This window comes from Ictalurus punctatus, chromosome 24 (genome assembly GCF_001660625.3).
Source record: "Ictalurus punctatus breed USDA103 chromosome 24, Coco_2.0, whole genome shotgun sequence".
Taxonomy (NCBI): domain Eukaryota; kingdom Metazoa; phylum Chordata; class Actinopteri; order Siluriformes; family Ictaluridae; genus Ictalurus; species Ictalurus punctatus.
The window spans coordinates 19,904,698-19,920,342 of record NC_030439.2 but is presented as its reverse complement, the minus strand read 5'-3'; the positions used below and the strand labels follow the sequence as shown (position 1 = coordinate 19,920,342).

At 41.9% G+C, this 15,645-nt stretch overlaps 2 protein-coding genes across 6 annotated transcripts in view; both read left to right on the top strand.

The window, feature by feature from the left end:
- The window catches only part of hdac5 (histone deacetylase 5), a 95,096-nt gene extending 90,159 nt beyond the window's left edge, over positions 1 to 4,937 (top strand). For all 5 annotated transcript variants that reach the window (XM_053675202.1, XM_053675201.1, XM_053675200.1 and 2 more), the window contains one exon: positions 175 to 4,937. In XM_053675202.1, the coding sequence (XP_053531177.1) occupies positions 175 to 214 (40 nt within the window). In that variant the 3' untranslated portion in view covers positions 215 to 4,937. The remainder of the gene's footprint in view (positions 1 to 174) is intronic.
- Positions 4,938 to 9,216: 4,279 nt separating this feature from the next.
- Positions 9,217 to 15,503, top strand: lsm12a (LSM12 homolog a). The gene is made up of 5 exons (XM_017454162.3): positions 9,217 to 9,376; positions 11,719 to 11,852; positions 11,991 to 12,100; positions 12,215 to 12,341; positions 12,854 to 15,503. The coding sequence occupies exons 1-5, from the start codon at positions 9,250 to 9,252 to the stop codon at positions 12,941 to 12,943; spliced, it is 588 nt and encodes a 195-aa protein (XP_017309651.1). The 5' UTR covers positions 9,217 to 9,249; the 3' UTR covers positions 12,944 to 15,503.
- Positions 15,504 to 15,645: the final 142 nt, after the last annotated feature.

Here is a 15,645-nt window from a genome sequence, read left to right as displayed (position 1 = left end):
ATCTTCCTTGTTATCGTTTATTTTTAGACGTCTTTAAAGATGAGTCCTGCCTGTAATGAGTAATAACACTGACACCACAGCGCTGTGGAGTTCTGGACTGTGATTGGTCAGAAGGTGTTGATGAATAGTCTAGACCAGCCGCTCTGACAGCAGTGTCGTCGTGGTATGTTTCAGGGCTGCCGAGGAGCCGATGGAGGAGGAGCCCGTGCTGTAGGAGGGGAACACGTCCAGCACGACGCTGTGGCGTCCACACCTGCTCGGCAGCGACGCTCCTTTCCTTCCACGCAGCTCTTTGATCGGTTCCTTCACTCGTTCTCCAGGTGCTCGATGGACGCACGCAGAACTCCGCTCCACTCCCACACGAGGAGGAGGAAGAAGAGGAGGAGGAAGAGGACCGGGTGGGCCACCGAACACACGTCCGGCAGCAGGACCCACTTTTTTCGTTTTTCTTTTTTTTTTTAAACTCTTCTATTTTCCGCTCCTTTCGTGGAACGTGCGCAAAGAGACGACGCTGGGATGTTGTCATGGCAAAGGAGCATAAAGTGGAGAAAAAAAACCCCACAAAAACCTACATTTCCTGTACGAAATGCAAAAAGATTTCAGCGCAGACGCTCAGATGTGAAGGAGCTCGGAGGTTTTTAACCACGCTGAAACTGACGATCTTTACGTACAATTACAAAAGCACACAGACGTGTATGAATATTACACATGTACCGGTGTATATATGTGTGTGTGTGTGTGTGTGTGTGTGTGTGTGTTTTGTATTTGTCCGTTTGTGGAGGTGGAACCCGTCACCTTTTTTGGCGCTTGAGGAGGATGACGTTTCTTTTTTTCTTTTTTTTACTTCTTTTTTTTTTTTTTGAGGAGTCACATAAAAGTCACATACACACTGATTCACGCACAAACACAGAAGAAGAAAGCACACTGAGTGATTGACTCACTGAATCACTGACTCACTCAATCACTGAAAGACTGTCTCAATGAATCACTAACTTACTGACTGAATCATTAAATCACTAACCCACTGACTGAATCACTGACTCGCTGACTGAATCACTGATTCACTAACCCTCTGACTGAAACACTAAATCACTAACCCACTGACTGAATCACTAAATCACTGACTGATTTCACTGAATCACTGACTGATTCACTGAATCACTAACTCACGGACTTAATCACTGACTGAAACACTAAATCACTAACCCACTGACTGAATCACTAACTCACTGACTGAATCACTGACTCATCGACTGACTCACTAATTCACTAACCTGCTGACTGAATCACAGTGACTCACTAACTGACTCACAGAATCACTGAGTGATTCACTTTGTACTGAATCACTAACTCCCCCACTGATTCACTGACTCACTAAATGACTCACGGAATCACTCTGACTCATTGATTCACTGAATCACTGACCGACTCTCAGACCGAATTAAAACACATGGATGGTTTTGGTTTTTGTTTCACAAGCGAACGTGGGCCGACTTGGTGCCTTTTATACTACAATTAATGTTTGAAACACACACACACACACACACACACACACACACATCAACCAACTACTGCATCAGACATCCATAGTAACACACCTCTCACGTTGACTTTGTTCAGAATTTCCTCTCTGCCTTAATCTCGTCAGGCGAAAGCGCCGATTTCAGCCATTTTGTTTTCGGAGCGCTCAGCCCGGACTCCTCCACTCGTTTCCTCTCCTCCTGTCAGATCAGGGGTCAAAGGTCAGACCTTAAGCCTTGCTACGTTGCGTCGCCCCCGGTGGGGTGCGCGATCCCATCGTGACGCTTCTCTGATTCTTTGATGACGATGACGACGACGATGATGACGATGACCAACTCGTGTTGCTTTAGTGTTTTTCGGTCACTTTTCGTCCCTTGTACATAAAACACGCTCGACTCTTCTCTCTCTTCAGGAAACTTCGGTTTCTCGTTTGTTTTGTTTGTTTGCTTTATTTTTCTTCTGAAGTTTAAGTGTCTGTGGTCACTTTTATATGGAGATGTTTCTCTTTTTTATATGAAAATCTCACACACACACACACACACACACACACAGAAACAGCTATCAGTGTTAATCTGCTCAGTCGATTTAAAATATTATGTACGGATAAAAGTGTAAAGTGCTGCGTGCGGATACACAGTTGGTTTTTATATCTATATACAAGCATACATATACACACACACACACACACACACACACACACACGATGATGTGTATGTGTCATGTCGTGTCACTGCGCGATGAATGTGGCATCAGGGTTTTAAGGGCAGGTGTGATTTTGTTTGTTTGTTTGTTTGTTCCTTAAACACACAACGCAACAGTTACAGACTTTTTCAAAAAAAAAAAGAAAAAAAGTTTTTATTCTTAAAAACGCAGGCAATAAGGACAAACACCACTGAGACACTACGACACACCCGTTCTAATCACAGAGCTTTATTTCTGCTATTATTTTTGCACCAGATGAATTTTATTTTCGTAACGGTTTCTTGTTTTCTAAGTGTTTCTGAGTGAAGCGTGTGTGATTATCGACTTGTTTGTTTTTGTTGTATTTTAAAATTATTATTTTTTTTTTTTTACAGAAGCGTCACGTTTGGGCTGACTTCAGTCCCGTGCGTTTGTTAAGATCCAGTCCGTTACGACATGTTCGGGTTTTTTTTTTTTTTAAATTTATTTTATTTTTTCTTCAGTAGAAACTTCTGCCGGTAATCTTCCATGTGGGCGGGGCTTAAACTGGCGCATTTATTTATAACGCTAATAATTGGAATAAGTTTATAACGGGAAACACGAGTTTCGCTTTAGATCTCGTAACGGTTCTTCGTCGTCCCTCTACGGCGTGTTAGAAAGGGTTCCAGGCGACGCGTTTCTTTTTTTAGGAACCCTTAACTACACAAGGGACCTTTTTTTTTTTTTTTTTTAAAGAACCCTTTTTGTTTCTTCTCTAAGAGCGTACACAACACGACGCCCATCTGAAGTTTGGGGACAACTTTGCATTTCTTTCAAATGTTTTCGACCGAGTTCTTTCCAACAAGCCGAGACAGCACTGTGCACTAACCTGAGCATTAAAGCACATATGTTTAAAAAACAACAACAACAATAATAATAATAATAATAATAATGACGAATGCTACTTAATTAAATGAAGCGTTCACGATGCCTACTGCGTCTCCTCTTTTGCTTTATTGATGTATTTGACGTATTAACCTGGCTCTAACTGTGGAGTGTGCTGAGATTCTGAGAGTCACCTCCAAACCAAATGGTGGACGCTACTTTCTACGTTAGTCTCTTTTTCCCCCCCCGATATCTGCGCTAGTGTAGGAGTTCAGCGGTATTTAAAAAATCAAAAAAAAGGTCATTTTTCTCAGGCCATCTACCTCCCGCTAGTTCCTCCCCAGCATCGAGTGACTCTGACTCAGTGGAACAACACAAGGCACGAAATCAGACATGAGATGATGCTGAAAGCTTTACTGAATATGGATTCGTGAGCGTGACGGTAATGACGCGGAGAAACACAAAACGCCACAAGATTTATCGTGTCGAATAATGTCTGATCACACGTACGCTATCTAAGACAAGAAGCAGACGAGTTGCGCTTTAAACCAGCCGAACGGCTCTAGAAGGAGTCGGTGTATAGATTTGAGACAAAGACCAGCTTCAGAAACCACTGTGTGTGTGTGTGGGTGTGTGGGTGTGTGTGTGTGTGTGTGTGTGTGTGTGTGTGTACTGTAATAGATAGGAATCTAAACCTCAGGCTTCCACATCACATGATCCGATACGATTTTATTCTTAAAAGCGGAACGATTCGATTCAACGTTCTGATTCGTTTGCGATTCGATTCGGTTTCGTCCGAATCCGGCGTAGGGCCTACCGTTAATCGGTGTATTAAAAGCGTCAGTAAAGTATGTGATATTTAACATGATGTATTTTTACACACCAGTCGCCCGTCCTGTCCTTTTTATTTCGATAACAATCCGTTTATATTCAAATCGATTCGTGAGTCATGATTGCTGCATCGGTTCATTTCAGTCGCCGCCTTTCAAAATGCCGATGCATCGATCCAAACTGCTAAATCGTTACTCCCCGAGTGTCCTGTACTGTGTATAGTACTCTATCTGGCCAAAAGTATGTGAACACCTGATCATCACACCCGTATAGAGTGCTCTTCCACAACGGAATTACGACTTCCCTTCACTGGAACTAAGAGGAACAGACACTGCTCCAGCATGAGCACAGCGCGAGCTCCATGAAGACGCGGTCTGTGAAGGTTGGAAGAAGGTAGAAGATCTCGAGTGTCCTGCACAGAGCCCTGACCTCAACACCTTTGGGATGAACTGGAGCTGGACCTTCCTCGCATCAACCTCACTAACGCCCTCGTATCTGAACGAACACAAATCCCCACGGCCACGCCCTAAAATCTAGAGGAACGCCTTCCCGGAAGAAAGCGTGGCGCACGTTATAACAGCAAAAGAGAGGAATACATCTAGAATGGGACGTTCGGCACGCACATATGGGTGTGAGGGTCGGAGGTGCACTAACTTTTTAGCGATGTAGAGTGTATACGTATCAACATTTTTTTTGGTTAAACTTCAATAGACGCTCAGTAAGAAACAGGTCGACGTGAACCGAGAAAATCCAGAACTGTCGATCTGAGTCACTCTTGTAGCACGTGAGTCAAATGAAAGTCTTAGTATTATTATTATTATTATTATTATTATTATTATTATTATTATTGTATCAGGTTTAAGGTGACAGTAGAAGCGGTGATTGAGAACAGTGGACCAGCAGTACACCACACCACACCACACCACACTACACACGACTCAGCTGTCTAATATCCACCGTCTAATCCGTCTTAGTCTAATATCTCACGTTTACACGTCGCCTTTAAATACGCGTTACGGACCGAGAGCGGGCGATGGAAACAAACAAACAAAAAAAAAAGGTCTTTAAAGACAAAGATTTAGACATTGGATTGAACAACTGATTCATTTTTGTTTCCTTATTTAATAACTACGTTTTTTTTTTTTTTTTAAATTAATAAAACAACCTGGAGGCAAAAAAGGGTCGCGCTCAGCACGATGCTCCCACCACCACGCTTCACTGTGAGGTCTGTATATTTTCAGGATCGAGCTCAGGATGGAACATTTCATGGTTTGTTTGTTTTTTTGTTTGTTTGTTTTTGTAAAAAAAAAAAAAAAAAAAATCTCAACCTGGTTAATTATTAACAAAGCATATTTGTAGAAAGGCTGGTTGTCCCCTGGTGATGGGCTGTACAGTGTGTATATATATATATATAAATATATAGATAAAATGTTAATAAATCTTTTTACATCTTTTGGGGGCGGGGAAAGAAAACGTGATGAGTTGATTCCAGCATTTGCCTTCAGTCTGGTGTGGATCGTCTTGTACGAGATAATTTCTTGTCTTAAAAAACACACACACACACACACACACACACGTACAAAAAAAAAAAGAGAACTTTGCGACTTCCCTCTTTCTTGACTCTCTCCGCTTTATTTATTTGGAGTCAGAAATGAAGGGTCGTCGGTCGTTTTGTGTTTTTTGGAAACCGAGACGTTCGGTTCGAAACGTCGGTTGTAAATCTGAACTATTCGACGGCGCGTGTAAACAAATCAAAGCTGGACATTTCATTTCACTTCGGTTGGAAACTTTGTTTATTTGTTTTTGTTTTTTTTGTTGTTGTTTTTTTTACTCCTCAGTGGTTAGTGGTCGTGGTTTTCGTTTTGTACTTTGTGTTTTCAGAGCACACGTGCCTACGATCACACGCACACACACACACACATACGTACATACACGCACGCACACTCGGACAGCTTCTTCGAAATACGGGCGTGGTCAGGAAGGTCAGCCGGTCGTGTGACCCTTCAACACGCCGTACTTTATGTATGTGTATATGTGGAAACAGGAAGTACTGTGACCGTGTCTCGTCGCCATTCGTGCGTCGCTTCGTGTCTCGACCCTGTTTAAAAATACGTCCTCGGGTGTGTCCGTCGGATGGGCGGCCATGTTGGATGTGGGCGTGTCCCTGTTTGGTCTGCACTATTTGTTCGGGTTTTTTATTTGGAGCGAGAGCAATAGGCAGACAAAGTTTTCTAAAATATATATATATATATATATATATATATATATATATATATATATATATATATATATATAAAATATAAAATGAATGAATAAATGAATAAAACGTCAGGTGGACACTGGGAGAACCGTTGTGTGTCAGCGTTCGCACTATTTTGCTATTCAGTAAATATGTATATTTATTGCTATTTCATGTTGTGTATATGTAGTGCCCTAATGATCACCGAGGTTTATTGTATATTTTCTTTTCTTACTTTTTTTTTTTTTATTATTACTTTTTGTTTGTTTTAAAGCGAGACATCACGTCCTGTCCATCGTTCTGGTGTTTCGTCGCTATCGCCACTCTATGTATGTGATTGGAGGTGTCGTTTTAAAATCTTTGCATTTTTAATACTCTCTCTCTCTCTCTCTCTCTCTCTCTCTCACTCTCTCTCTCTCTCTCTCTCTCTCTCTCTCTCTCTCACTCTCTCTCTCTCTCTCTCTCTCTCTCTCTCTCTCTCTCTCTCTGCTGATATGCAGAAGTTAAAAAAATTTTATCGAAGCACATTCCTCGATTTTCTGTGTTTTTTTTTTTGTTCTTAATGCTTTCATGTTGCGACAATACCAAGGTGTGTATAATACCGAAGTTCGAACCGCTACACGCACACACACACACACACACACACTGACACACACACGTGTATATAGAGTGCATATATGTGTACACATGTGCAATACACGCTATTTGAGCAATCTATTACTGTGATTATAATTCATTAAAATTGCTGTCTCTTTCAGCTCCTCTGCGTCTGTCTTTGTCTCGGACGACATGGCCAATCATTTCAGTGCTCTGAAGAAGTTCTGGCACTCTTTGATCTGTAACTTCAAAACAGAGTGAAGACCCTGGTTTCTACCAAGATTCTAAAACCTTATGAACTAAAACTTCAAAGCAGCGTGATAGCGTTTGGTTCTGCCAAGGTTCTAGAACCTTCTTATGGGCTAAAAAGTTCAGAACTCTACTTTGAACAAAAAGCTTAACGCGGCATGACAACCCTGGGCTCTACCGAGGTTCTACAACCTTTTTATGAACTAAAACTGTACTTTGAAATAAACTTCAAAGCAGCGTGATATCCCTAGGTTCTACCTTCTTATGAACTAAACCACCATGGTTCTAGAACTCTAAACCAAAGCTTCAAAGCAATGTGATGGCCCTAGGTTCGACCAAATTTTTAGAACCTTCTTATAAACCAAAAAAAAAAAAGTTCTGGTACTCTCTGATCTAAAACTTCAAAATAGAGTGAAGACCCTTACTTCTACCAAGGTTCTAGAACCTTCATATGAACTAAAACCGTGCTTTGAACTAAAACTTTATAACAGCGTGATGGCCTTTGGTTCTACCAAGGTTCTGCAACCTTCTTATGAAGTAAAAAGTTCACAACTCTACTTTAAACAAAAAGCCTAATGCGACATGACAACCCTAGGCTCTACCAAGGTTCTAGACCCTTCTTATGAACTAAAACCGGGCTTTGAACTAAAACTCCAAAGCAGTGTGATAGCCTTTGGTTCTACCAAGGTTCTAGAACCTTCTTATGAACTGAAAAGTTCCAGAACTCTACTTTAAACAGAAAGCTTAAAGCAGCATGACATGACGAACGAGTCCTAGGTTTTTCGTCCCATTGGGGACGTTTTTTGTCTCAATATCAAAAGTTATCAAACAAAGACTTGAGGTAGCTACAGTGTGTGAAAACACAGGAAGTAGGCGTGGCCACTTTTACATAAATGGCTATAACTCCTGAATGAAATGAGGGGGTGCATGCCACATGATAGGGGAGGCTTGGTGGGGGGGGCTTTAGTTACAAGAGGTTGAGAACCTGTGTTAGATCAATAGTTATCAAAAACCAGTTGAACTTTTGATTTATCCTCTCAAGGGCACATCAGAAGGTTTGAAGTGGGCGTGAACACTTTTAATTAAATGGTAACTCTTGAAGAGAATGAGATATTTTCACCAAACTTGGTAAACTTATGTAGGGTCTCGGTCTGAGGGCAGTTGTCAAAAATGGAGGAGATTGACCACTTGGTGGCGCTATAATAGTAAAAAAAAAAAAAAAAACGTGAAAATGGCTGTATAAATGGTGTGTAAATGATTGTATATGTTTCAGATATACACATATTCTTTATATCCTACATTAGATCTTCTGATTCTGAACAACTTTGTCTCTAGGACCACTGCTGTCAATCAAATCGTTCGTATAAATGTTTGAGATTAAGTTGTCTTAGGTTTTTTGCTCAACTGTAATATTCCTATAGCAGGATAATTCTTTGGACTACTTAGATGAATACTTTTTTTTTTTTTTTTTTAAAGTTGAAGTTTTGATTTACAGCATTTGGCAGACACCCTTATCCAGTGCGACTGACATTCATCTCATTTATACATCTGAGCAGTTGAGAGTTAAGGGCCTTGCGCAAGGGCCCAGCAGTGACAGCTTGGTGGTGCTGGGATTTGAACTCACAATCTTCTGGGGAACGGTCCACCATCTTAACCACTGAGTACCACTGCCCAATTTACCCTCCTAAAGGCACATCAAAAAGTTTGAAGTGAGCTCTTTTTTTTTTTGAAAAGTTTGAACTCTTGAACAGAATGAGATATAAAAAATACTGATTGTGACCAGTTGGTGGCGCTATAACAGAACAAAATACGAAATTGGGAGTATAATGTGGAACCATTGGTCGAATAGATGATAAATAAATCTTGCAAGAACTGTCCTTGTCCAAGGTCGAGTCAGCATATACGCGGACAGCAGCTATTAGAGAAGCTTAACGAAGGCCGGTATTTCTTAAAATTTTCTTGTTTTTTCTTTGATTTAGGTGCTTATAGGATTGCACGATATTAAGTATTATCTTTTAACGTCTTTAAGGGCCCTAAACGGCTTGAACCCCGATAATTGCTGCTTGCAGCTATATTTATATTTATTATTATTATTATTATTATTATTATTATTATTATTATTATTAGTATTATTATTATACCCAACCGCGCCCACCCATAGCCCCGCCCCCGCTCTCTGATTGGCCGCGGTGTCGTCACTACGCACGCTGACGTAAGCACGTAAGCGTCCCGTCCTGCGCTCCGGCTGCTTTCGTTTGGCGGAGAAGATGGCGGCTCCGGGACCGGGGGAGTATTTCAGCATCGGGAGCCATGTCGCCTGCCTCACCTGCCTGGGACAGCGCTTACAGGGAGAGGTCGTCGCTTTCGATTATCAGACCAAGATGCTGACTTTGAGTATCCTTTATTTATTTAAAAAAATAAAATAAAATAAAATAAAAAATCCCGGATGTCGGTGTCTCGAGGCTAGTTATGCTGTACTACGCTAGCTAAGCTAAGCTAAGCTAAGCTAAGCTAACTAACTGTTACTGTCTAAGCGAAGGGAATCGAGTCGGTAATCAGCGTGTGTTTATTTATTGTTCATGAATTTTTAAATGAACGTTTAGAGCGATAATATAGATGTTCAACACGGACGCTGTGGGTTAAAGTGGCGGTTCTGGTGTCACCTTTTAGCCAGTCCCCCCGTAACACACCCCTTTTAAAGTAAAAAAAAAAAATGGCTTCTTTATGAGTTATACCGCGTCATAGGACATTATTATTAATAATAATACAGAAATAAATAAATAACGGGATCTGATCCTGATTTTTTTTTCCCCCCTCCGTAATCCCGATTTTTAAAATTTTTATTACTGCTAAGGATTTACACACATGATTTACACAAACCTGGTCATGCGGTCAAAATGTGTGTGGAGTCAAAAAAACAACCGGGGGGGGAAGAAAAGAAAACACGTGCAGTAGTGTCTTCGTGACACCCACGTGACACATTGACTGACATTGCGTACAGGTGAGTGTTAAAGGAAATCTCCCCTCTGTGATCTGTTCTTACTGAAATCCTTCTGATGTCTTCAGTGATTTAGTGTGGATCAGTGGCGTATTTTCCTTTTTCCTGTGACAATCTGGCGTCATGTGTCCCGGTGACATCGCTATGGCTGCTTCACACGTCAGACTGTGTGTGTGTGTGTGTGTGTGTGTGTGTGTGTGTGTGTGTGTGTGTGGAAGCAGTGGTGGTGCGAGTGTCGTCGTTCTAACACACGCCTGAGGCTGATCCCGGTATCCGTCAGGTTCTCACAGCGACAGTTCACACGAAAATGAACGTTCCGTCATCGGTTCCTCGCCGTCGTGTCGTTTCAAACCCGCAAGACTTTCGTTCGTCTCCGGAACGCGAACGAAGTCTTTTTTTATTTTTGTAATGAAACCTGCGAGATTTCTGTCCCTCCGTTTACGGGCCCACTAACCAAAACTTTCAAGCTTTAAAAAGTTCATGAAGTCATCGAAGAAGTCATCCAGGTGACTCCAGAGGTTTAATCCCAGTTTTATGAAGCGGTACGAACGCTTTATACGCACAAAAAAAAAAAAAAAAAGTCTTTTCATTCGTGGAATATCTTCACTTCCTGTAGATCTCCGACGCACGTCCTTCTCTGATTTTCATTTTTGGGTGAATTGTCCGTTTAACACACCGAGGAGCTCAGCCTCTCTTTCTGTTATGGCTTAGAAACGCGTCTAATTTAGTTTTAAAGATCTCGTACAGTAGATTCACACGCATCCGGGGTCGTATATGACGGAGAAGATCATATCATATGATTTCATGAAGACATTTCTGCGATACCCGATATGCATCACCATATATCCAAGTCTGTTTTGGTTTGTTTGTTTGTTTGTTTGTTTGTTTTTGTTTTCAAACTTATAAACCTGAGAACAAATCATGCTTTTGTTTACTATATCTAAAAAAAAAAACTGCCAAATTTAAGAAAGGTCTTCTCGTCCACGCGATCTCAGAAGTCTACTGCGATGTAATCGATCAGGATGTCGATTATAGTATCGTCTTCTACCCGGGTCTGTCCGAATACTCGATTCTGATTGGCTGGAAGGTTTGCGTTCAAACCGCTCTAAATAACCGCGCATTTATTTATTTATTTATCTATCTATCTATCGAGGCAGCTGATGTGATGTAAATATTCTATACTTAATGTTTAAAAACATTTTTCATTAATAATAAGCAAATGTATTATTACTTATACCATAAATTTAATTATTATTTATTTTCCCAAATTCATCTAAAATGACTGTTTTTTTTTGTTTGTTTGTTTGTTTGTTTTTTACTTGCTCATTGTGGAATATTTGATACTTTTTAACCTTTTTTTTTTTTTACTGTTAAAGTTTACTCTTTTGTGGGTTATTTATTTATTTTTATTTATTTATTTATAACCCTGTTCTTGCCATAAATATAGCCCTAGATGCTGGCGTAGCATTAAAAACTAAACACCTAAACTACTTATTATTATTATTATTATTATTAATGCTGCATTACTGTATTGCCAGCCGTTTGTGAGTAAACTTCTGTCCTGATCTTGTATCGTAGCCTCATCATTTAGAGATTGTTAAATCTCTTCTCTCATAATCGGCGTTTGTAACGCAAGCAGTGCGTTTATATAAAAAAAAAAGTTAAAGTTCCACGCTCGTCGTTTGTTCAGCTTCTGCACTTGTGCTGTTCGTCTTCCTTGACCGCTCTTTTTTCCCAGAATGCCCCTCGTCCAGTGGGAAGTCCCACCTCAATGATGTCATCCTGGTTAATTTAGCCTACGTGTCCAAGGTGGACACCATCAACGAGCGCAGCGGGACTCCGCCCCCTTTAGCGTCTCTCAATTTCAGCAAGGTAAGAACGCGCGGGCTCGATCGCTCACAGTTCACATCCGTTTACCACAGAGTCGGGCGAGTACGTGAAGCGCTCTCTCTCTCTCTCTCTCTCTCTCTCTCTCTCTCTCTCTCTCTCCTTCACTCATCTCTTCTCCAGCTCGCCAGTAGAGCTCGGGCGGAAAAAGAAGACAAGTTGGCGCAGGCGTACGCCATCAGCGCCGGAGTCTCTGCGGAGGGCCAGCAGCTGTTCCAGACCATTCATAAAACGTGAGCGCCGTTTTTGAATCTTTCCTCCACGTAGAAAAAAAAAACGTTACTGACGTTTCCATCTTCCGGATCTGTCTCTCACGCCCCCTCCCCGATGACGTTTTTCCTCTTCAGCATCAAAGACTGCAAGTGGCAGGAGAAGAACATCGTGGTGATGGACGACGTCGTCATCACGCCGCCGTACCGAGCGGACAACTGCAGAGGCAAAGAGAGCAGCGCGTTAGGACACGTACGCAAAATAGTAAGTCCTGCTTCTAATAGGCGCACGGCACTTCACGTGGACTTTTATTTATTTACTTATTTATTTTCGTAATCCACTCACGAGGCAAGCGAAGATTCCCAGGTCAATCGTTTCCTTCTAAACCTGCACGAAGCGTATCTCGCACTACCGATTGATTTTTATTTATTTATTTTCAAACAAAGGGTCATCACACCCATTACTGATGGTAATATTGATTTCTTGGTTTATTTTATTACTGTTTACTGCTCTTTAGAGTTTATTTTATTTATTTATTTTTAAATCTAGAAGCGGTTTTTCAGACGGCGTCTTTGCGTTACTTTTTTTTTTGTTACATTTGTGAAAAACTTGTTGAAAGTATTTAGTAAGGAGGGAATGATCTGATCGAGTGCAGCCTGTGTGTATTTAATTACCTTCAAAAGGACCAAATATTTTGTTAATGATCGACCATGTTGTCTTTGTCGTTTACTTCAAATGTATTTCGTGTGTGTGTGTGTGTGTGTGTGCGCGCGCAGGTGGAGAAACACTTCCGTGACCTGGACCAGAAGTCTGTGCAGCGCTCCCCAGCACAACAAACACAGAAGGACTCGGTCTTGTTGGCATGAGCGCCGCCGACGCTAGATTATTATTTTTTGTTTGTTTTGGGGTTTTATTTTGTAATCTGCCTCGAGGCTGAGGCCGAGGTCGAGGTCGCCACCTTCTTCGTCCCTACCGGCGCGAGCGCTCTACACGGAGAACAAAAAAAAGAAAACAGCCAAACCCAACAGAATAGCAGACTTAGTTTTAGAAAATGTTTAAATTAACGACGGAGCGTCCTTCATCCCCCCCCCCTCCCCCTCCCCCTCCCCCCAGCGTCCTTTTTTCTCTCCTGAAATAAATGTCCCCCGCTCGTGTATTTGCCAAGAAGAATGAATGAACATCAGGCTTTCGGTTCTTTTATGCCTTTTTAAAAAAACTTATTATTTTTTTTATGAAGTGTCCAAACAAAATTGAGGAAAGAAGGAAAGACTTCGCAGTTACTGGGGTTGAAAAAGTCTTTTTCTTATCATTATTATTATTATTATTATTATTATTATTATTATTTTGTAAGAGTGGACTGAAGTGATCCGAGCGAGATTTCCAGGGCGTGCGTATTCACACCGCAACGACGTGGAGCGTTTGTTTTCGACGCCGCTCCGATTAATTTTGCGGGGAAATGTGGATCGAAGTCGTTCATTCGGAGGACGTGAAGTCGTTCACGGCAGCTGGAGAGCTGGCAATGCAGGGTTGGATGTGAACAGAGTTTTGTGGAGTTTTGAGTCACGCTGCAATTTATTCATATGCTTTCATGTATGTTCTGTGGGTTTTTATATATATATATATATATATATATATATATAAAATGTGCGTGTGTCCGATTGGCCATATCGCACTAGCCACAAGCTACTTGTGAAACCACGGCAACCGGCCGTAAACTAAAGACCACTGTTGGTCGACGTAGCGTGAATTCAGTGTCGAAGAACAAACATTTTAGAGACGCGTTTGTCGAAGGACCTGGTTTGCTTTGCCGCCGTGTGAATGTACCACCGGACCCCGGTGTCCGAACAGAGCCCGGTTTCTGAAACTCATCATCTTAAAGGAAATCTCCACACTGAAACGTGCTTCCGTTGAAATATGTGATGTGTTTTGTGACAGTCTGTCGGTCGGTGCCGTGTTCTCGTTATTCCTGTGAGAGGTTAGCGGTCGTGTGTTGCTCTGGTGGAAGAGAGGGACGTCGTCGTAGCTAGCGCAGTTACAATGACGTTCGTTAGGAGAAAAGATCAAAGATCTGAAAAAAAATGAACAAACTCTGGACTCAAAGTCCCAGAATTCAACGCAGCCTTGCGACGCGGTTGAGACTGGGCTCGGCTAGTCCGTGACCTACGAGACGACGAGCGCGACGGAGTCGTTGGAAGCCGATCTGTTTTGGCAGAACGTACAGATGAGGAAGTGAGAGAGCCGGACAGACTGAAGGACTAAAGCGCCGCTGCATCGCTCCCATTAGATAAGAGATGATTCGAGGCCTAAATCCCACTACACCGTTATCAGCAGGCAGGCGAAAGGCATTGTGGGTAATTTAGGAAAATAGGAGAGTGAAAATAAACCATTTGAACTAATAAATAAATAAACAAATAAATAAATAAATAGACAGAACACGTGTAAAGATGATTTATTTTCCCCTTGTAATATCATCTTTGTGTTGTGACTGTTAAAACCGGGGAAACTCCGCCCTGATCCTCACAGAGACGTCGTGCTCGATTCCGCTCGCGTTACGGAATCTGTGCGGATCGGATTGGATGCTCAAAATTTGGCCTGGTGCTTCTCAGACACCCCTAAACCAAGGAACAAAACAGGAACACCGAGTACCTGGTGTGTCAGGAGGTTGTGGGCGTGTCCACATTTTATTGTTTCTTTGGGGTTTATTTTTTAAATATCAGTTGCTGGACGAGTCATTTCTTCCTCTCGGGGGGCGGAGCGGGGGATCTGATATCTCTGAAGGCTTGTAACTTGGCACAGAATTTCTGTTCTAGTGTTTAGCTGCTCATAACCTCTAAACGAAGGAGCGAAGCTCTTCAGTAAGTTTACATTGTATGTGAAAACTCTAAGCTGGCAGTGGACATGGCTTGTGGAGAAACGCTTAGCGTGAGGAGACTCCTCCGTCATGATGAGAACTCGTATTATTATTATTATTATTATTATTATTATTATTATTAACACCTCATTGTGAAGCGACGACCGTGTCTCTTCACTCCTGTACAGCAGAAAGCCTCAGCGATTAATTTTAACAGCAGTGTTCATGCAAGTCCTGCGCATTTAGCCTCCTTACATGTTTGCACATGGGAAGGTTTTTCTGTTTTTCGCAGTTACGTTCTCACCTCTCGGGACTGTGAACTGGAAATTCTTCGGAACTTCTTTCGCAAAAGAAAAATGTGACATTGTGAATACCTCTTGCATCATAACAGGACCTCATTTTTTTCTTTCCCCCCCCCCCCCCCCCCCCCCTGTCCTAACACCTCATTCCGTGACTGTTGTTTTTTTTTTTGTTTTTTTTAACACATCTGGAGAGAAGGCTGCGTTCCCCTTCACAGCAAACATGAGCGGTACTGATCTACCTGAACGAGATTCCAAAAAAAAAAAACCCCAAAATACATATGAGCTGTGATGTCATGTTTCCGATTGAGATGGAGGAAGAAAGCCGGTACTCGTGGTCCTCCAGCTCGCTGCGTCGCGAGAAAGCCACAGCCTGATATAGAGGCTCCAGCAGCGGCGCCAGACTGCGACGGTCGTC

Excerpts from the sequence above, each read along its gene's own strand:
- lsm12a (XM_017454162.3), top strand. The coding sequence starts at position 9,250 with ATGGCGGCTCCGGGACCGGGGGAGTATTTCAGCATCGGGAGCCATGTC. Across the intron at positions 12,101-12,214 it reads TTCCAGACCATTCATAAAAC|CATCAAAGACTGCAAGTGGC; the intron begins GTGAGCGCCGTT and ends TTTCCTCTTCAG. Across the intron at positions 12,342-12,853 it reads TAGGACACGTACGCAAAATA|GTGGAGAAACACTTCCGTGA; the intron begins GTAAGTCCTGCT and ends GTGCGCGCGCAG.